Source organism: Dermacentor silvarum, chromosome 3 (genome assembly GCF_013339745.2).
Source record: "Dermacentor silvarum isolate Dsil-2018 chromosome 3, BIME_Dsil_1.4, whole genome shotgun sequence".
In the NCBI taxonomy this organism is placed as follows: domain Eukaryota; kingdom Metazoa; phylum Arthropoda; class Arachnida; order Ixodida; family Ixodidae; genus Dermacentor; species Dermacentor silvarum.
Genome location: NC_051156.1, coordinates 100,473,126 through 100,493,545, shown reverse-complemented (window position 1 = coordinate 100,493,545; position 20,420 = coordinate 100,473,126). Strand labels below are relative to the sequence as shown.

The following is a 20,420-nucleotide window of genomic DNA, read 5'->3' as shown; positions in this document are numbered from 1 at the left end:
TACAAACAGTCATACGTTTTCATAATTATGAGCTTATGGACCTGAAGGAACAGAGCTTTTCACTTGCATTGATTTTTGCTGCTTCGCTATCTAAAGGACTAACTTCTCTTGGCGGGGAAGTTGAGCGAAGCGGTCAATGACTTCGGACACGTTGATGCCGACGTCTCTGTCTAACCATGCATTCCACAGACATTGTAGAGCGCAAGTGTAGTTTTTTAGTAAACTCTTGTTAAAAATATTCTCTCTGCGCTGGCAGTGATCACTGGAAGGGTGACTAGAACCTGGAACAGTTTGTACACATTTACATAGAACCTGCAGTCGCAAAGAGAGAGGGCATCTATTCCGGTGCTAAAACCTAAAACACTCCCTCGATGCCGTTGGCATCCTTGTTTAGGTACCTTGCATAAACCGTAGGCTGTTCGATTCCAGTGATGTCCGTCGTTTCGTCAGGAAGTATGGAGAAGCACCCTGCTTTTGCAACTAGGCTTTCTTTGATAATTTCGCCACAAATTTCTATAATTTGGTTTTGTGCATCTGGGCTTAAATACGAGGCATTACTGGGGCAACTTTCCAAATGGTTCTTCAGATATGTATCTCCACAATCAGCTCGCATGTGAAGAAGCGCTCTGAAAATACCTGTACTTTCAGCGGGAGCTATGCTTAAATCCATAGGGCCACTGTGCCTGTGGCCACGGAGAGCCAGACCTTGTAGCCTGCAAAAAGAATTTCCTCAATAATAGGCCATTTACTTTGTCCTGTTTTCTCATATTTTACTTTGCCTGCCCTGGTCCAGCTGATCGATCACATTGGGCACGCTTCCTGAAAATGTTTGGAGAAAATTATCAGCTGCTAGCTCACAGACATGGTAATATTTAGTATTTTCGTGTGTGTGAAAGATTGCGAGCGCGTGCTTTCATTTCTGGAATGGCTTGGACACGAGGGCTCCAGTGCACGCATGTTGGTGCAAGTTTATAACAGCATTAACCCCATAAAGTTCCACAATTGAAAATCTTTTAAAGCCCGCCTTTGGAAATGTCATTGCACTTTTCGCGTCAAAAGTCTATGAGAACTTTATACCCATAAAGTTTGAGAATTGAAATCCATGCGCTCCGTAGATTCCGCGGCCGCTGCGAGATGCCGCAACGCGCTCGCTCCCTATCGAAAAGCCCTTGAAAGCTTGTGCTCGGATGGGGCTCCTTGCGTTACGTGACCCCAGGTGCCACGAAATCCACCCCAAGTGCCACGAAATTCAGCCCGAGTTACTGCCGGAATGTCTTTCAAGCGCGAAAAAGACATTGTAGACAGAATGCAGAATGATTCCCGCCGTCGGTGGTAGATTTGGTCGGCGGTGCATGCCGGCACGAAAAAATTTCGGGGGGGGGGGGCTGAAGCCTCATCAGCCCCCCCCCCCTGGCTACGCGCCTGATGACCACCATGTCGTTCTCCATGCTGCATCCACTGGTGCCTCTTGATTTTGTCGTCAGCCAGTGAAATCTCCTTCAGCTGCGGTCGTTCCTCTTCGCTTCGCTCGGATTTGACACTTCTGACACCATGTCGTAACTTATGTTAGTTTTGGGTTCGATCATCAACGAGACAGAGATGCACGTCACCAATAACCAAGGTGCGCTCCCTACTGAAGCACCCCCTCAAATTCCTTTATTCAACTACCCCGACCGTTTAATCCCACAGAAACAGTCCCGCTGATGCGACTCGGCCCAGTTCAAGTCACGGGCTGCCACATTCTCTGTTGGCGAGGTCACTGGCCGTCCAGCTCATGCCGTCAGTCTAGAGTGTGCGCCCATTGGTGGAGGCTCGTGTGCATCCACCTTTGAGGGGCAAACGCCGCTGCCTTCTAAAGTTGTACCCGACTATACTTGCGTGTCACTTTGTTATGTGGGACATGTGGTATGCGGCGGTTATATGTGCACCAAATGCAAGTGCCTGCAAACAGGCGTATATAATAACCCTTGTATGCCGATTGACACTGACAAAGTAGTGCTAGTAAGCGCACCTCTGTTCTGCGTAATAGAAAAGCAAATTCCTACATAAAACCCTAACTTATAAGCTCGTCTCAGAGGTATCTCAAGCAAACTCACTTCTTCATGGAATAGTTAACATGTTCAATTAACTATTAAACCACAGGCACATTCAATATGTGCCTGTGGGTGTGCGCTTATTCTTCGCTAATCCACAAGAATGGGGATGTCCCACTGTGACACAAGACGTACAGAATCCTTAAAGGTAGCTAGAGATAGTGTCGTGTACCTCTGTGCACGCACCTGTCATCACCACTCTTCCCTCGACAAGCATCATACACTGCCTTCGCCATAGTGACGTCACTGCACGTATGTTTCACACTGTGCATCCGCCTGATTTGGCATTTGAATGTCGGTGCACCTTGCGAGCGGTGCAGTGCATAGAAAAAACTTGGAGGAGCTTAAGCTTCGCGTTTAAGAGTGGTACGCGGTGGCATTCAAAGACCCCCCGAGTGCTTCTCGCGCTTTTGGTTACTGTAGCTTATGTAAGCGTAATATTTACCAGGAAACGCTGGCGGCGAATGCCATGCATGAAGGCGAGCTTTTTGGTAGAAATGCGGCATCTGGCGTGGGGCGATCCTGGAGGTAGTGCACAGCCGCGCCACAAATTTACATCACTTTCAGGTTTCTGTTATTGTTCCACACTTTTAATATTTCAGTCTGAGAACATTTAACATAAAGGGCATGCGCTGTTGGTGTTTTGTTTGATGACATTTGTTTGTGGGCTGTCATTCTCAAAATTCCAAGGCATAACTTTGTCAATAAGGCAAGACAAGGTATGAGCAATTTTAGTGATAGAATGGTGTGGCAATATAATCCGCATATACCGCATGTCATATAGCAAGGTGCGACATATACCTAAATATATACGGAAATTTTCACTCGCAGACAACAATGCCAACACCGGATTTTCTACGACACGGGGCCCTTAATGCTTTCGCATTAAAATAAAAATTGCATGAGATTAATGTTGTAACCTTTGTGGTGCATAAACACAAACACCGAATGAGATTACATCCTATATTAAAAATATATATATTATGGCGTTTTATGTGCCAAAACCACGATTTGATTATGAGGCACGCCGTAGTGGGGGACTCCGAAAATTTGGATCACCTGGGCTTCTTTAACGCGCACATAAATCTAAGTACACGGGTGTTTTCGCATTTCGCCCCCATCGAAATGCGGCTGCCGTGGCCAGGATTTGATCCCGCGACCTCGTGCTCAGCAGCCCAGCACCAGAGCCACTGAGCAACCACGGCGGGTGAGATTACATCCTGAATATGCTTACAGCGCAAGGCTAAACACGTAAGCATATTCAGGATAACCCTCCAACCAACCCAAACTTTTGCCTTACCAATGAGATTACGCGTTGTATAGGATGAAAGCAAACACATTTGTACACATTGTTGTTAATTGTATAGCATTTAATTGATTGCTTCACTAATGCTTCGTCTCACATAAATATCTAACATGTGCATAGAGTTTCAATTATCTTTTTTTTTTTTACCAATGTCCTCACGCATATCTTTATTGCTACATGCAACAGCAAATATTGCTCTGCGTCGCGACGTCACGATATTGAAGACGCTGGGTACGGCATTTCGAGATTAACTTTAGTATCGCGTTAAAATACCTCGTCAGTGCTTCCCAACCTTGCTAGATGTCATCCTTTTACGTGCAAGATGTTTTGACTACTATGAAAATCTGTTAGTGCTCCTTTAACATTGTGTTTGTGCCCAGGCAGAAGAATCTGTTACATGCATGACAACCACATTGATCTAATTGCACACAGAGCATTATTGTTTATGCTAACAATAAAGTGGAATTCTGTTGAGAGAACTGCAGGTAGTTTGAGCCATTACCTACCGCAAGATCATTTTGACCTTGGTCGATCTCTATCGGAGTGCCACATAGTAAGTGCTACACTAAAAGTAACACTTAACACTACAAAAAAAAAAAAAAAAAACTATACTCAAGTCAACTAACACCATGCAGTACTTCTGCAGATGTGATGTTACAGAAGTGAACGCAAACACTTTTTGCACAAAGAAGCACTTTCACAGCAGAGGCGGTCTAATAAAAGCAAATCTACTGATCTACACACATTCAGAAGTGGCGAATTCGACAGCCGTCAGTTGGCTGCACGGTGTCACTGTGTCTGTCAAGTTTTGAGAAATTCCACACATTGTTTGAGCAGGCCTTTCAAGCTGGCCTCCCTGGCCTGTTATTTCATGTTGTGATGTACGTATGCAGTGTGTAAACTGCATGTTGTAACACTGTGTAATCTCCAGACTATGTATTTATTGAAAGTATTTCTAGACTAATAAATGAGCTTCACTTCATCCAAGCACCTTTCTTTTGTTGTGTGCGTATGATCATCAGCTTCCAGACACACTAAGGCACCAACAGGTGATGTGCAAGACAGGGTGTCTACGACGTGTTTCCGACTCCACATGGCTTCAGGAACATGCAGTCAGCAAAAGCATGGCCTTTGAGATCGGCAACTGTTACCGCAGACAGCCACCGTTAAAAAATTGGATTCTGGGGGGTTTTATGTGCCAAAACCACGATCTGACAATGAGGCACTCCAGAGAGTCATCGCTGGGGTGTAGATATGGACACCACCTATTTGCACGATAGGCAAGGTGATAAGGTTCAACAACCTCAAGAAATGCAGAGGTTGTAAAGAAACACCATGGCGGAGGCTCTGGATTATTTTGACCACCTGATGTTATTTAACATGTTCAATGCGCATGGGTCACAGGTGGTTCACAGCAGTTATTTTCCTCCTGTATAGGGCGTTCCTGTAGTGTGCAGGCGACATCGTTGCTAATTATCAACGGAGAAGACGCATTGTGGCACCATCTCTCAGAGGAAGTTTCAAAGGAGCACAATTCCCGGGCAACCCACCGGTGGGCCACCACGCACAGGAATTGAGACTTCGAAAAGTGCTGCACGTGAGAATTCCTAAAATTTAGCCCTTTTTGGAATATGTTATCCGCTGCCAGGAATCAAACCTGCGACCTCGAGCTAGGCAGAATGCCATAGCCACTGCAGCGGGTAGGCGACAGGCCAGAAGTGCACCATATACAGCTGTCGCACGCTCGCGCCTTCATTGACCACTGAAACTGAAGACCATCGAAGTCGACAATGGCCATCGGCTTCCTCCCACGATTCTTTAGTTTCAATGATAATTGAAAGTGAGCCTGTGAGAATCATACCATTAGCCAAGGTGGCAATATCCCAGTGGAAATGAAGTATCTAGAAATATGTGTATGGTGGACTTTTGTCATACGAAGAAATCTCGAACAAGGACGTTTTGTTAATGCATCTTATGGTTATGCCGCATGTTTAGCACTGGAGGTTACGTAATCTCAAGTTTTGCTGACGCTTGAAGCGAGAGGCAGACAAAGCGTTCCCTCCTCATTGCCAGTGCTTTTCACAGTGGCGTCAACCCACAGCGCGCGCCACTATCAGCCGCGAAGGCGGAGTGGATGCCAATACATTGCTGGCTTCCCTTCGTACCGCCAATGTGAAGATATCGTCGACACAACATGAAACCGTATCTGTCGTTGCCGACTCTAAAATTCATTATGAATATTTTTCTCATTCAAATTTGCTTTTTCCAACTGCCCGATAATTCAGAAAATTTTGTGACGCCTTCTGTGTAAATAAAACCAATTGGCAACTGTACTTATTTGCATTAAGGGTGAAATTTCAATCTAACGAAATTTATATAATGATGCAAGTTGCCGATTTTACCGACTTCGTTATGTATCAAGGTTTAACTGTATAACAAAGGTATTTTCACATCAGCTGTGACTTCATTACAAAGGGGTGAGGCCGACCTTCATTCTAACTTTAGAGTTAAGTGAAGTGTAACAAACAGTGCCTTATGCTTTTCAAGTCTGATGCAATTTGAGCACAGACACATGCAAAAACCCGCGACACGAAGACAGGCAGACACGCCACTGACCTGTACGAAGTTTATTATTTTCCTCTACAGTGCAGGATGACAAAACACGATTCAAGCAGCATCTCCGTACTTCACCGTGACCATCTTTACAGTAGATTCATGCCCATTGTTGGCACGTCCCATCACGACAGCTATAACGAGGCAAACAAGCCACTCTCGATCAAGTCCTTTTACGGGTATAAGTACCCAAAAACAAAATCAGATATAATGAACACGCAACATCCTTCAGTTTATACATCTCATCATTATATGTACCTTCCGCTTCAGCAGCTCAGCAGCAACACCAGGTGTCAGTCTTTGAACACAGCAGATGTGGTTACAAATACAGAAGGGTATATAGTGGGCACATCCTTGCTGGACATACAACCAAAAGGCTGCGGCCGACGAGGTGGTGAGGCGATCACTCGAGCAGCTCATCTCCTTCCTGAATCTCCTTGAGGCTGATTACCTCCACCTGACCGCGACCTCGGCTCTCCTTGCTCACGAGCTCATCCACCTGCCGGAAGTTGCCTGGGTCCGTCAGGAACACCTGTGCGACCGACATGTGTGCCAGAAGTCACACGCTTGAGAAGAACTTGTTCTTGGCCTGTTTTATTTGCAATGTTTTATTTAACAATGTTTTACTATGTCTGAAGTTTTTTTGTTTTATTTAAAAAAAGTGCTTATTGTAAACAGTCCCTTTGTATGCATGGCCATTTGCTTTGCACAAATCTGAATGTAGAAAAAACAAAAAAAAGTCAGATGCTGCCACACACAGTTCACATCGTAGTTGCGCATTTCCATATGCAAATGAAACTGCTGCATAGGTTCAGCATTACTTTGCTATCACTCTTTATATCCACTGCAAAATAGTGGTAATAAAAAATTAGTGGCAGGCTGAACTGTAGTTGATGTCCACGTAATGTGAAGCATTTTTGTTTTGTAGAGAATGGTCCGCATCGACCTCCCCGTCGAGACACGCATGCTGCATGTGCATGCACGCGTGCGTTGCTATGCTGATTAAGGGTGGATGTGGGTTCTAAAAAAATTTATTTTTGCTTCAATCTTAACTAAACTTCACAGTTATGTTCAGTTTTTCACACTGGTTTCAAATATATAATTAGTTTTTTGATAGCTACTCTGGTTCAGAAAGTATCGAAGTCTGAAAATAAATTTATATGGGTAGTTCTTACAGGACTTTTTGGCAATTTCACCTTGCTAAACACAAAAAATAAGTGCATGACCCTAATGCCAAAGACTTGCTCTAGGGGGTGATGCTATTTTTATTTGTTTGAAAGCATTCTTAAGGTAAGAAAGTAGCCCAACATTTACTGTGAATATTTTTTCCTTATTTTCACTCATTATTACTCTTAATTGTAATTTATAAAATAATGCTAGAGTAACAGAAATAGCATCACCCCCTAGATCATTCCAATACGAATACACTGATACCAAACTTGTTATTGTGACTCAAGAACATCATAGAAAAAAGCCCCGTAAGACTGAGTGCGGTGTGTAAAAACATCGAACTGAGAAAAACGCATTTGAAGTTTAGACAGCTGTAACTTTTTCTAGAATGCAGCTACAGCAATATTAATGACATCATTTTGTAGCTCTATTCTTCATGAGAATATACACACTAACTATAAGGTTGTAACCTCCCAGAAAACCGGGAAAAGTTTGTTACAAAAAGCCATGTACTGCCCCTAAACCAGCAGGAGAAACTATATTTACCACTTCATGTGCCCTGCAAGCTAAAGGAATATAAAAATTTTGTAAGGTATCCTTGCCATAGGCAAGTAAACTTACACAAACACACATGGAGTATTTACTCAATTACCTAAATTTATTATTGTCGTGCACCAAAAGAACACTTCACTCTACAGCATGCCAGGGCTGTACGCAGGATCCTTTGCTGGCTTGTGCCGTTTCGATAGCCTGGCCTTGGTAACACGACTGTCCACATGCTCCTTTTGCGACTTCTGAAGCCTGCTTTTGTCCTTTTCAAGGCTGTGGCGCACAAAGCAAGACCCTGCACTGTAGCCCAGCTTCTCAGCAATTTGAGTGTTGCTCTTCGTGATGCCTTGATTGAAGCGGCTGATAGCCTCAGCCACTGCCCTTTCAATGCTGCGCAGTGAGGCATGCTGGGTTTTTGGGGCCTGCTCCCAAATCATGGCATGCAGGCTTTCATTAGAGTTTTGGGTGATTCCATCACTACATCGCTCCAACAGAGCTTCACTACCAAGACGCCTAAACACAGGCTCCAGCGCCTCGCCAACAAAATCTGGCAGGCTGTTTTTATGTGGTGGAGGCTCCTCATTGTTAGCCACAGCTCTATTGAACCTGCACCATGACTCTGGGCCTTTCGGGCATAGGTCGTGTCTGGGTGCCTTGTCCGTCGAGGACATGTGCTGCAGTGTGGCCTGCACAGCCTTTTGCATGCCTGGCACATCGTTTCTGTGGCTCCTCAAGGTGTAGCCATAGTAACAAGTGATCTTTTTGATCCTATCTTGTGTGAGTCTTCCTTTACCACCAAGTGGCTCACCTTGAGCTTTCTTTTTGTCGACAAGTGTGCGCAAGGCAGCTCCCATGCGCTTATGCACGTGGTTGATGCAGTCTTTTTTTTTGCACTTTTATATAGCCATAGACTGCATCTTCCGTCAGGGCGTGAAATGTTCGGCTATGACCATCCGAAAGCATAGTCGTGTAGCGAAGCTTGTGCTTCTGTAATGAGTGCTGGAACAAGCGCAGGGCTGCTTCCACTTCCATCTGGTCAGCCTTACAATCTATGTTTTTTTGGCACAGTGGAGCATGCTGACTGAGACAGGCAGCATGTCCGTCCTCATTTTCTTTTGGCCCGTTGGTGCAGCCCAGGCAAAAGTTTGACAGAACAACATGGTCTATGACGAGACCAGTGTACATCTCAATTATGGATCCTACACAGATGTGGGATCGATGTCCGCGAGTCAGCCAGCTGCCGTCGTAGATAACGTCGATGTTTCCTGGCAGGTTGCCAAACTCCGCGTACAATTCTTTGACCCGAGCAACGCTAGCGGCCTCGCACTCAGTAGCAGTCGCACTGCATGCTTCTACCATAACCTTCATGTGGCCCTGGAAAGTCTTGTGGTGCAGGTGACGATGCGAAACGTTCATAGCGGTGAAAAAGTCGGACAAAGCCGTTGCTCCCTTGCCGATGCTATTCATGGCCTTCATAGCACGCAAGTTCACTTCGAAAGGCGTTATTTTCGCACCAGCATCACCGGCTACCCTTGGAGAGGAGAACCGCTCTTCGCGCAAGTTGCAGGTGCGACAAGAGAGCACCAGCTTCGAACACAGTCCAAAGTCTCTGCTGTCCGCCTTCGACAAAGTCATGGTTTTCGTGCCGCACTCGGGGCAAAGCGCGATACCGAACAACGTGTTTATCACGGCCAAGTCCACAATAACAAATTCAGTGCCGTTTTCCTTGTCGTCACTCACCAGTTCAACGCCTAGCAGCTTGAATTTCCGCTCCGTTGCGCACTGCGATGCCAGGCTTTCTTTCAAAATCGCCGCACTTCTCGCGCGCTCGGCCGACTCGCCCACTGAATAGAACTTCGTGTCAACGCGGTCTTGGATGCCGCTGGATGTGCCGGCTGTCGATCCAATGGCACCAGATGTAATGCAGCTAGGCCCAGCGGAATCAACGGCGTCGGTAGACTGATTCGGACGCATCAGGTGGTTCCGGCCGTTCCTCGGTAGAATGCTCCGCTTCGAGCGCAACAGAAGGTCGTTCCGTCAGCGCGCCGTCATCCGTGATATTCAGCCGTGCGTTCCATGGACGCTTTCGTTTTTTCCCGTAAGACTGACGCGTCTTCTTTAGGCGAGCGTCTCCTGACATTTCACTGTAAGATGAAAAAAATGTGCGTGAGCCGCGTGAACGCAAGAGTAGCAGACGACCGCCGATAACAGGGAGCAACGGAGGCAGACGGAGGACTGATAGCGGCGCGCGCAAAACGCAAATAAAAAAGCAAAATGGCCGCCTCGCTCACTCGCGCCAGCCAATGGGAGGCGCGAGACGGGGGGCTCGTCTTGCGCGCGCACGCTCCGCCCAATCAGAGGCCCGGAACCACCCTTCGGGAAAGTGGCGAGAGCGGTCGTTCAGCTTGAGCGGCGCCATTTTGAGCTGGCGCAAAATGCTCACAAAGAAACCAGCTACAAAACAAGCCCAAGATGGCGACGATCGGGTGGCGGCTGCGCCCGCGGGAAGTTTGAACAAATTTTGCCTGTCGCAGGTCGTTTCGCGGCTCCCGTGGCGTTCGCAAAATCGATTTTTTCTTATTTCCTGATCGAAATCATGGTTAATAATTTGAGGGCAGGTGCTTGAAGGCCCAAACATTCCTAAAATGCGTTTTCCTAAAAATAAATTTTTCGGCCGTTTTTTACCATTCTAGAACAAGCGTCCCCTTAACATCAGCTGTGATCGCAACATCAGCTGCGAGGCAGCGTGCCTTCCAAGTCGCAAAGGGGATCGCATCTGTTGAGGGACCACGTGACACGAGTATTCAGGAGTGTGGCTCCTGCGAATTTACATCCCGAGACAGAGCTCACCAGAGGCAGGCATACAAAGGAGTGGAGGGTCCATGCCATTCAATCGTGGTCGCTGGAGACTACAATTGCAGCACACTGCAGCCACCTCTCGACAACAATAAAATGTCAGATCTGACTCTGTATAATTTGGTGACAGAAATGACGTTACACTGAGCGCCTTATAAACGCGCACAGCGCACGGTCGCAGTGCAGGCGATACTGCGAACACGAGCCGAGCCTCGGCTAGGGAAGCTCGGTGCGTCTTTTGCTCCAGCTAATACGATAGCGGAAAAATGGGCGTAAGAGGAGACACTTGCAGAACGCGTCGCAAGTGCGCGACGAGTTCACACTCAACATTCTTGGCTGGTTCTCCACTGTCGTACCACTTCACAGCCGCTAACCAAAGCCTCAGCTACTTCCCATCCTGGACTGCAAATGGTGGTGGTTGTCTGCTCGTTGACTTACAAGAACACCAAGATACACCACGAGATTACCACTACGAATACTGGCTTGACTAAGTAGTAGAATGCTTCACATTAACAACTTTGCTCTACCAATGCCAGAACACGCCCAGTATTCCACAGCAAGTAGTGACAAGGGCTGCAACTTTGACAGGGCAAATCAATTTGCCAGGACTTGTGTTTTACATGTTTGTGTGTTTCCGTTCCCTTTCTTCTGGTGGCCCTGAGTAGCCTCCGAGCAGTCCAGGTCAATGTATATATTGGGGCCGACGTGGGAATTTAAGTGGAAGCCATAGACAGCAAAGAGGGAATAGGTGAATCTTCTGATTGCATTGTTGGTCCTACATGCTGCAGTCATTTGTCAGCAGGAATGAAAGACTTGCGGGCATGCAAAAAGCGTGCTTCGACATTGAACTTGAAGGACTGCGCATGCTAAACGTGACACTAAAGGTCACTAGTGCACTGACCATCTCGAGGGTGCCCGTGTCACCCTGAATGGTGGCCATTTCGACGGAGGATGCGAGCGCCTCTAGCCGTGACCGAATGGCCTTGCCCTGGGGCAGCACGACACGCAGCTTCATCTGTGTCCGCTGCAGGGGAATGATGTCTTTCAGCTGATGGATTGCCTCCAGGGCCTGCAGCAGGGGACATTAAACACAACATTCAATTCAATAATGCAGTTGAATTTCCAAAACCAAGGCACTGTGAGAGACACTTGAGTGTGCAGACTGATTTCGATCGCCTGATGTTCCTCAATGTACTAAGCTTAATAAAGCACGGTACACATGTGCACGTGGCTGACTTTAACTTCGGCCAACATTGGAAATGTTGTGAAAGTGATATTCCTACAAAGGTTAGAGAAAAATGGGCCAGTAAAGGTGCACTTCCAAACAGTACAGTGCTCCTGCTGATTGGGAGGCTTTTGTAACAACTTTCCTTCATTGCAGCATCTTTGAAAAAAATAAAAATGAGGTTCTGGGGTGTTGACGTGCCAAAACTACATTGATTTTGTGCCACACCGTAGTGGGGGACTCCAGATTAAGTTGACCACTTGGTCTTTAATGTGAAATGCGTGGTACATGGATGTTCTTGCTTTTCGCCCGTCGAAATGTGGCTGCAGTGGTTGGGATTCGCTCCCACACCCTTGGGTTTAGCAGCGCAATGCTAATGCCACCACGGCAGGTACAACATCTTTGAAGTGCCTAATCATGTTTGTAGGCACTGACCGCGTTTACAACAATTGAGCACACTTGCTACTTAATTACTTTTCTTTCTTTTCGACACTGATAGGTGCTCTCCATATTAGCATTACTGAAGTTTGTTCCATACTTGCATCAACAATATTCCAGTGGCCAGAACAACTGAAAAACTTGAATTATGAAAGCAATAATTTACTGTGCAAATGAGAAACACTCTAGCATCATTTTTATATACATAATCTCTCCCTCACCCAAACAAACGTCAGCAATATAAGCTCCCTAGGCTACCCGATAAAAGAAATTGAATACTTTAAAACTTGACCATGCGGAGAGTGTTCAAGTTTACAAGTAATAAGCATACAACCTCCAGTGCTACGGTTTACTTAAAGTACTAAAAAGGTAACAAGACTTATCAATGAAAGGCGATAAAAATAAATGTGGAAACGACCACATTGGTGCCACAGCTTGTCAATTGCTAAGGCAGCTAGGTTTGGAAGTGATATGCAGGCATTATACTTTCATTAATAAATACTAATAAGTACTGTTCAATGTCACAGGACTGAAAGAAAGTTTAGCATGTGCATGAAGTGTTTCATAGCCTCCAAGATTTACGACTTTCCGCTGTTGTAACAATGTGTAGCACCATAATCTTGAAGGCCGTGCTTCTGGCGCACTGCTATGTTGCTGCTTGTCTGCAGACAAACAAAACACACTGCATGCTAGCTGAAGTATACTGGAAAAGTCAAGCTGGTTCTGCTGAATTAACTCCAGAAAGGCCACACACCATTTCACATAAAATAAAATCAAAACAACTTATTCACGTCTATTTCTGGCTATCCCTACTAAAACGTTCTGCATGCACTGCAATAATTCATTTGTTTTCTATAGAATATATATGGCATCCATGTAGATTCGAAAGAACTATACGGAAATCATACAGAATTATTGGAATGGAATTTTTTAGTAAGAATATGGTAAGTACATGTGCAAAAAAATGATAAGTTAGTCAATAATTACAATGATAGTTAACTAATAACTGGTTGGCTGAACTACCTACAACTAAAAACTCTCCAGCATATCAGAAACGCTATAAAACTTGGAGTATGCTTAAGCTTCGCCTTTAACAGCGGAAAGCGATAGCGTTATTGGACGCCGACACCAACACCGTATTTTCTGCGACATGGGGCCCGATCAAAATTTAGAAAGGCTCTGGTTTTCAACATTCCCCTCAATGTTGCCTAGAACCAAGGTACAGCGAAACACCATCAGAATTGGAGGACGCTTAAGCCTCACCTTTAAGAGTGCAACGCGGTAGCATTCAAAGACCCCTTGCTGCTTATTAGGCTTTTTTCTCATATATTCAAATTACAACCTGACGCTATCACGTCTGTAGGTTGTGGTTAAATCGTACTTTACGATATTTCTGACAGATTTTACTTTGAGAAATTCAATTTTTGTTCACTAACGCCTTGTACCACTTGGAGGGCCTGTGTGGTCGGGGTGGTTCGGGATGATGTGGTTCAGCATGATTATTTCCACCAGACACCGATGCTTACGCTGACGCTGGACTTTCTGCGACACTGGGCCCTTAACGCTATCACTTTAATATACTTTTTCTTAAGTGTTGAGTGCTTAATTATTAAGAGGAAGCTTTAGCTCGTGGCCAAATCTGATGCCGCCTATTCAAATACATGAAAAATGCAGAAATGCATTTATGAGGCAATCTCTGAACCGATCTGAACTAAATTTGTTGGATTTAAGAGAGAAAATTAAATTCTAGTGACTGTATGAGGCAGAATTGTGATTTAGGCCCTTAATTGTTTTACTAAAATTGCCCGAAAAAGGCAAGGTAAAAAAGAAAAAAATAGTAGCACAAAGTTTACAAAAAGTTCTGGTAACTTTAGGGCTAGAGCCCGCCCCCTCTTGCCAAGATGGTTGAGTGAAAGGTGAGGTTAGCAAGCAGCAGACGCTGCACTGCAAGACCACGTTTGCTCAAGTGTCCTGGGGAGCGAGGGCGGGGTCCAGCATGCACTGTTTCATCGGCTGTGCCTGGTTATTCTGGCCACCAGTAGCTGACGCCATAAGCGGATATGCCTGCTCCTGCTGCCATTTGGTGGTGCTCGAAGCAGCTGCCGCAGAGGACAGGCCTGCGTGTTCTCTTTCACAAAGGAACCCGATGTACATACCCAGCGAGGAAGTGCCACCCACCTGCTGCTTAGTGCTCTTGTTGGGTCGCACCGAGAAGTGCGCCTCCTTCATGGACTTCTCGATAATGGTGACGGGGTAGGGTCTCTTGGTCTCCGGGTTGACGCACATGTCGGCGACCATGGTGGCAATGTCCCGGTAGTTCGACTCCAGCTGGCAGTGTCGCTCCTTCTCGGACACCTGCAGCTCGCCCTTGGCCAGGATCTGGACGTGGATTGATCAGCGGGGGTCAATGGGGCCAACTGTGACAAAATCTCGCTTCGGGCAGTCATCATCGTTCATGCCCACTGAAGGCCTTTCCAAGTAATAGCCAACTACTCAGCTCTTGTGCCAGCTGACATCATCTTATGCTTGCAAATCTAATTTCAGCCCACCGCCTAGTACTCTGCCGTCCCAGACTGTGCTTCCCTCATCTTGGCACCCATTCTGCAACTGTAACAGACCTGCCCTATGCATTCCATGTCCTGCCCAACTATTTTTGCCCTCAATGTCAATTAGAATATTGGCTACCCCCTTTGGCTCTCTAATCCACACCGCTGCCTTCACGTTTCTGAACGCTACAACTATCAACTAAGCAGTATACACTACCCAAGCAACCTTGGCAAAGCTGCAGGCCTGGTAATTGTCTAATTTTCTTATAAACAGCCTTTAAACAGCACATAAGCAGAAGACACTTCCATGTTGTGATCAGTGCACAGGACGTAAACACAAGCACATCGTCTACTAGAGGTCCGAGTGCGGCGTGGGCAGCACCCAATCTCATAGATCATGCCAAGCAGTCGGTTGCTATAGATTGTGCACCGCTTCTGGAAAGCAGTAATGGCTGCATTTTTTTTTTTCAGTTTTGGTATTGAAAACATATTGCCGCCAGCATTGCGAGAACAAAGACGACCGCCACATCCTGTGTTTCAAAGAGCCGCCACACCGCAAGCGTCAAGCAAAGCACCGCAAGACAACGCTGGGCCGGTGCTGACAGACCGGCGGCTCGTGCGTGAGAATCGTAAGACTGGCACGCGACAGGAGGCGACAAAGAGGAAAACGAGGTTCGAAGAAGTGAAGCTCGAGGGACGCTTTTGTTGAGTGTACAACCTTTAGTTGACTGGCACAAGTTCGCCCAGAATAAATTAGTTTTTATAGAAACGGCTGTCGTAACTGTTGGTTACATATCTGGTGGAGGTGCGGGGTATGATTCCAAGCCCCACACGCGCCAGAGAAGGTAGGCCGGATCCCCGAAGTTTGGAGCCAACGGAATTAACGCCTGTCCACCAACGGACAACTCGCCGCACACGAGGTAAGGCCCCCGAGTTTGGTCCTCTCGTCGATTCACCAAGGGCAGCGGCGGCAGTCAGCCTAGTAGCCAGTGTGATGGCTACTCAAGTGATCCCTCCTTACGCCGTCGTTGACTCACCCCTGATGCCAGAATCCTTTCACAGAGACACATTCGAGGATGCCGAGGACTGGCTCGAAAAGTTTGAGCGTGTCGCCAGATGTAACGGTTGGGACGAAACAAAAACTCCGGTATGTGTACTTCGCGCTGGAGGAACCTGCACGCACGTGGTTTCAAAACCACGAAGCGTTCGTTATCATCGTGGAACGACTTCCGACGAGAGCTGCTTGCAATGTACCCGAGCACAGACCGCAGAGAGAGGGCAGAGCTGCTCTTCAGGCGAGGAACCAGCGGAACAATGAAAGTGTGACCATGTACATTGAAGACATGTCCCACCTCTTCCGCCGAGCCGACCCAAACATGGCTGAGCACAAGAAGTTGCGGCACTTAATGCGCGGTGTGAAACAGGAGCTCTTTGCCGGCCTGGTTCGTAATCCGCCCCGCACTGTAGCCAAATTTCGATCAGAGGCGACGACGATGGAGAAGACACTGCAGCAGCGTGCAAGGCAGTACAACAGAGATGTAAGCGTCGCATCATTTGACGTCGGGTCAGGAGCCCTACCCAACAACATGGACATCCTACGTGAAATGGTGAGGTCCGTCGTAAGGGAAGAGCTGCAGAAACTTCAGCTGGCCCAAAGCCCTCCTACAGTGTCCTTACTTGCCGATGTCATACGCGAAGAAGTCCGGCAAGTAATTTGTGAGCCAGAGCCTCGGGAACGGCCCTGCGCACAACCAGAGCGTCAGCCGCGGATATCGTACGCCCAAGTTTTATGTCAGGACCTAGGACGCACCGACTTTGGACGAACCGCCACAATACCCCAGGGACTTCCTCGCAATGTGCCACCCATGCAGGAACGAAGAATACGTAAAAGCGATGTATGGCGCACTGCAGACCGGCGTCCCCTCTGCTACCACTGTGGAGAGGCTGGTAACCTATATCGCGAATGCCAGTATCGCTGAGTAGGACTGTGTGGCTTCTCTGTGAATGCACCGTGTCCTCGAAACGGTGAGCGTCCTTATGAAATTAAGGCATTTTTATCTACGCGCCAGACTATTCGGAACCCCCCGCAACATGAACCTCGATCGGCAGCGCCTATGCGTTATAGGTCGCCTAGTCCGCGTCCATCTTCCAATTCACCGAGGTGTCACTCACCAAGTCTGCGACGGGAAAACTAGAGCCCGCGACCTGTGGAGGCAAGGCCGCTGACGCCCAGAAAACCGAAGGCCCTCCATCGCCAATCCGACAAGACGACGGCAGTGATGAAACGACGAACAAGTGCGGTGATGACACCATTACTTCTGAGTTGCGTGTCATCATTGATGACTTCGAAGTGACTGCGTTGATAGACACTGGTGCGGACTATTCAGTTATTAGCAGTGTACTCGCCAGAAAATTGAAGGTATTGACCCATTGGACCGGATCTCCAATACGTACAGCTGGGGGACACTTAGTCGACCCCGTAGGAATGTCCACAGCAAGAATCGGAATTAGAGGCTTTATATACGTCAACAGCTTTATTGTTCTTCCTTAGTGTTCCCGTGATCTGATATTGGGCATGGACTTTTTGCAAACGAATGGTGCAATTATCGACTTGCAAGAATCTCGCGTGTTGTTTTCTACAGAAAATGCTGTTGCCATTTCTGATACGGAACAGCCACATATTTCCTCTCTGCGTATTGTGGATGACCATGTGACGGTGCTGGCGCGGTGCAGTGTGACTGTTGTTGCAAGGAGCGACGTATTTCATGACTACGAGGGACTTGCAGACGGAAATATCGGGCTGCTACTGGAAAAGCAAATATGCGTGGCAAGGGACATAGTTCACCTGCGTAATGGATGTGCGGATGTCCTCTTGACTAACTTTGGCAATGAGGCACAACACGTGGCAAAGGGAACAGCCATAGCGTCTCTTCATGACTATGCACAACTTGCGGATGTGTCAACCCTTGATGCAGCATCACCAGCTTCTGCCACTTTAGACAGTGTCCTTGCCTCTATCAATATTGACCGACAGCTGTCATCACCACAAAGAGATAAGATTGTGAGCTTGGTCACAGAGTTTGCTGAATGCTTTTCGACTTTATAGAAAGTCCGTCGTACTTCCGTCGCAAAACACCGCATTGTAGTCGAAGAACCTGCAAGACCAGTACGCCAACACCCGTACCGAGTGGCTCCAAAAGAAAGAAGCGATAAGAAGTCAAGAACAGGAAATGCTCAAGAACGATGTAATACAGCCATCCAATAGCCCATGGGCATCTCCGGTAGTCCTGGTTAAAAAGAAGGATAACACCTTACGATTTTGTGTTGATTACAGGAAACTCAGCCTTGTCACGAAGCGGGATGTTTATCCACTCCCACGCATTGATGACACCTTGGACAAACTACGAAATGCCTACTTCTCTTCTTTGGATCTCAAAAGCGGATACTGGCAAATCGAAGTGGACGAGCGAGATCGCGAAAAAACGGTTTGTGACACCGGATGGTCTATACGAGTTTAAGGTGCTTCCATTTGGTCTGTGTCCTGCGCCCGCCACCTTCCAGCGGATGATGGGACACTGTTCTCTCCGGACTGAAATGGCAGTCGTGGCTCGTCTACCTTGATGATGTGGTGGTCTTCTCCACTACATTCAAGCAGCACTGCAGCGACTGAGAGCAGTTCTGGACGCTATTCGCACGGCGGGGTTGACCATAAAACCTGAAAAAATGCCACTTCGACTTTCGCGAGCTCCGCTTTCTCAAACACATTGTCAGTGCTGAAGGCGTCCGCCCCGATCCTGAGAAGATCACTGCAGTAGAAATGTTTCCGAAGCCAAGAGACAAATAGGACTGTGTGCCTACTACAGGCGTTTCGTAGAAAACTTCTCTAATATCACCGAACCACTCACGTGACTGACAAAAGATGTCCCTTTCGTGTGGGAGAACGAACAAGAAGACGCATTATCTGAGCTACGACGGCGTTTGCAGAGTCCTCCTATACTTGCCCATTTTGATGAAAATGCCGAAACAGATATCCACACCGACGCGAGTACCGTTGGTCTCGGAGCTATACTTATTCAGTGGCAGAATGGAGAAGAAAAAGTCATCGCGTACGCAAGCCGTACCTTATCGAAAGCCGAGACAAACTACTCAGCTACAGAAAAGGAATGCCTGGCGGTTATATGGGCCATCAGTAAGTTCCGGCCGTACTTATATGGCAGACCGTTTCAAGCCATCAGCGACCATCATTCATTGTGTTGGCTCGTGAACCTCAAGGACCCTTCTGGAAGGCTCGCTAGATGGAGTTTGCATCTACAGGAGTATGACATCACGGTCGTTTACAAGTTCGGTCTCAAGCACAATGACGCTAATTGCTTATGAGTTATCACGCGCATCAATCGAATCAACGTCATCAGAATACGAGCAAGATTTCCCATTCCTTGGGGCTGTGAATACGGCGGAAATGGCTCATCATCAGTGTACTGATCCAGAATTACTCTTGCTCATGGAGTACCTGGAGGGTCGACAAGTTAAAGTGCCTCGAGTTTTCGTCCGCAGATTGTGTTCGTATGTCCTCTGGAACGTCCTCTACAAACGAAACTTCGAGCACAGTGGTGAGACGTTTCTACTTCTCGTACCATCATCGCTGCGAGCCGAGATCTTAGAAGCTTGCCATGATGACCCTGCAGCTGGCCACTTAGACGTTAGTAGGACTCTGGCGAGAATCCGCCAGAAATATTACTGGCCGAAGTTGATGAATTCAGTGCAGCACTATATCAAATCGTGCCAAGATTGTCAAAGACGCAAAACACAGCCACTCAAACCAGCAGGTTTTTTGCAACCGATACAGCCACCAGCAGCGCCATTTGAACAAATAGGAGTGGATTTACTTGGACCATTTCCCATTTCAACCTCAGGAAAGCGGTGGATTGTGGTAGCAACCGATTATCTGACCCGGTATGATGAGACATCTTCTCTTACAAAAGGAACCGCCATTGAAGTGGCTCAGTTTTTTGTCACACACATAGTGTTACGACATAGGTGCACCCAAGGTAGTCATAACAGACAAAGGAACAGCTTTGTGGCCTGTTTGATGCAGTCTGTTATGAAACTAACACATACTGCTCATAGAAAAACCACAGCGTGCCACCCGCAAGCAAACAGCCTGACTTAACGGCTCAATAGAACGCTCGCTGACATGATTTCAATGTACGTGGATGTAGAGCATCGGACCTGGGACAGTATTCTACCATATGCTACCTTTGCGTATAATACTGCAGTACAAGAGATGACACAATTCAAGCCATTTGAACTTGTTTACGGTCGGACAGTAACAACGACACTAGACGCGATGTTACCTGTAAACAGCAGCGAAGACGACCCTAACGTTAGTGAGTACATAGAAAGGGCAGAAGAAGCACGGCAGTTGGCAAGGCACCATATAGTACAACACCAGTACGTCGATGCAAACCGGTACAACCTAGGGCGAAGAGAGGTGCAGTACAACCCCGGAGACAAAGTGTGGGTATTGACGCCTATACGTATGATCGGTCTTTCGAAGAAGTTACTGCGCTGTTACTTTGGCCCCTTCCGAGTAATTCGCCGGCTAAGTCCCTTAAACTACGAGG

The 20,420-nt window shown here is 47.0% G+C and overlaps 1 protein-coding gene across 3 annotated transcripts in view; it reads right to left on the bottom strand.

The window, feature by feature from the left end:
* Positions 1-20,420, bottom strand: part of LOC119445620 (ribosome maturation protein SBDS) — a 68,561-nt gene that overhangs the window by 32,805 nt on the left and 15,336 nt on the right. The window contains exons 3-5 of one of the 3 annotated variants that reach the window (XM_049663460.1): positions 14,429-14,629; positions 11,489-11,656; positions 6,470-6,544 (exon numbers count right to left, since the gene is read on the bottom strand). The exons of 1 other annotated variant lie outside the window; for it this stretch is intronic. In XM_049663460.1, coding sequence (XP_049519417.1) covers positions 6,470-6,544; positions 11,489-11,656; positions 14,429-14,629 — 444 coding nt within the window. Of the gene's footprint in view, positions 1-6,403; positions 6,545-11,488; positions 11,657-14,428; positions 14,630-20,420 lie in introns of all 3 variants that reach the window. One more of the 3 variants, XM_037709880.2, reaches the window with a different exon arrangement.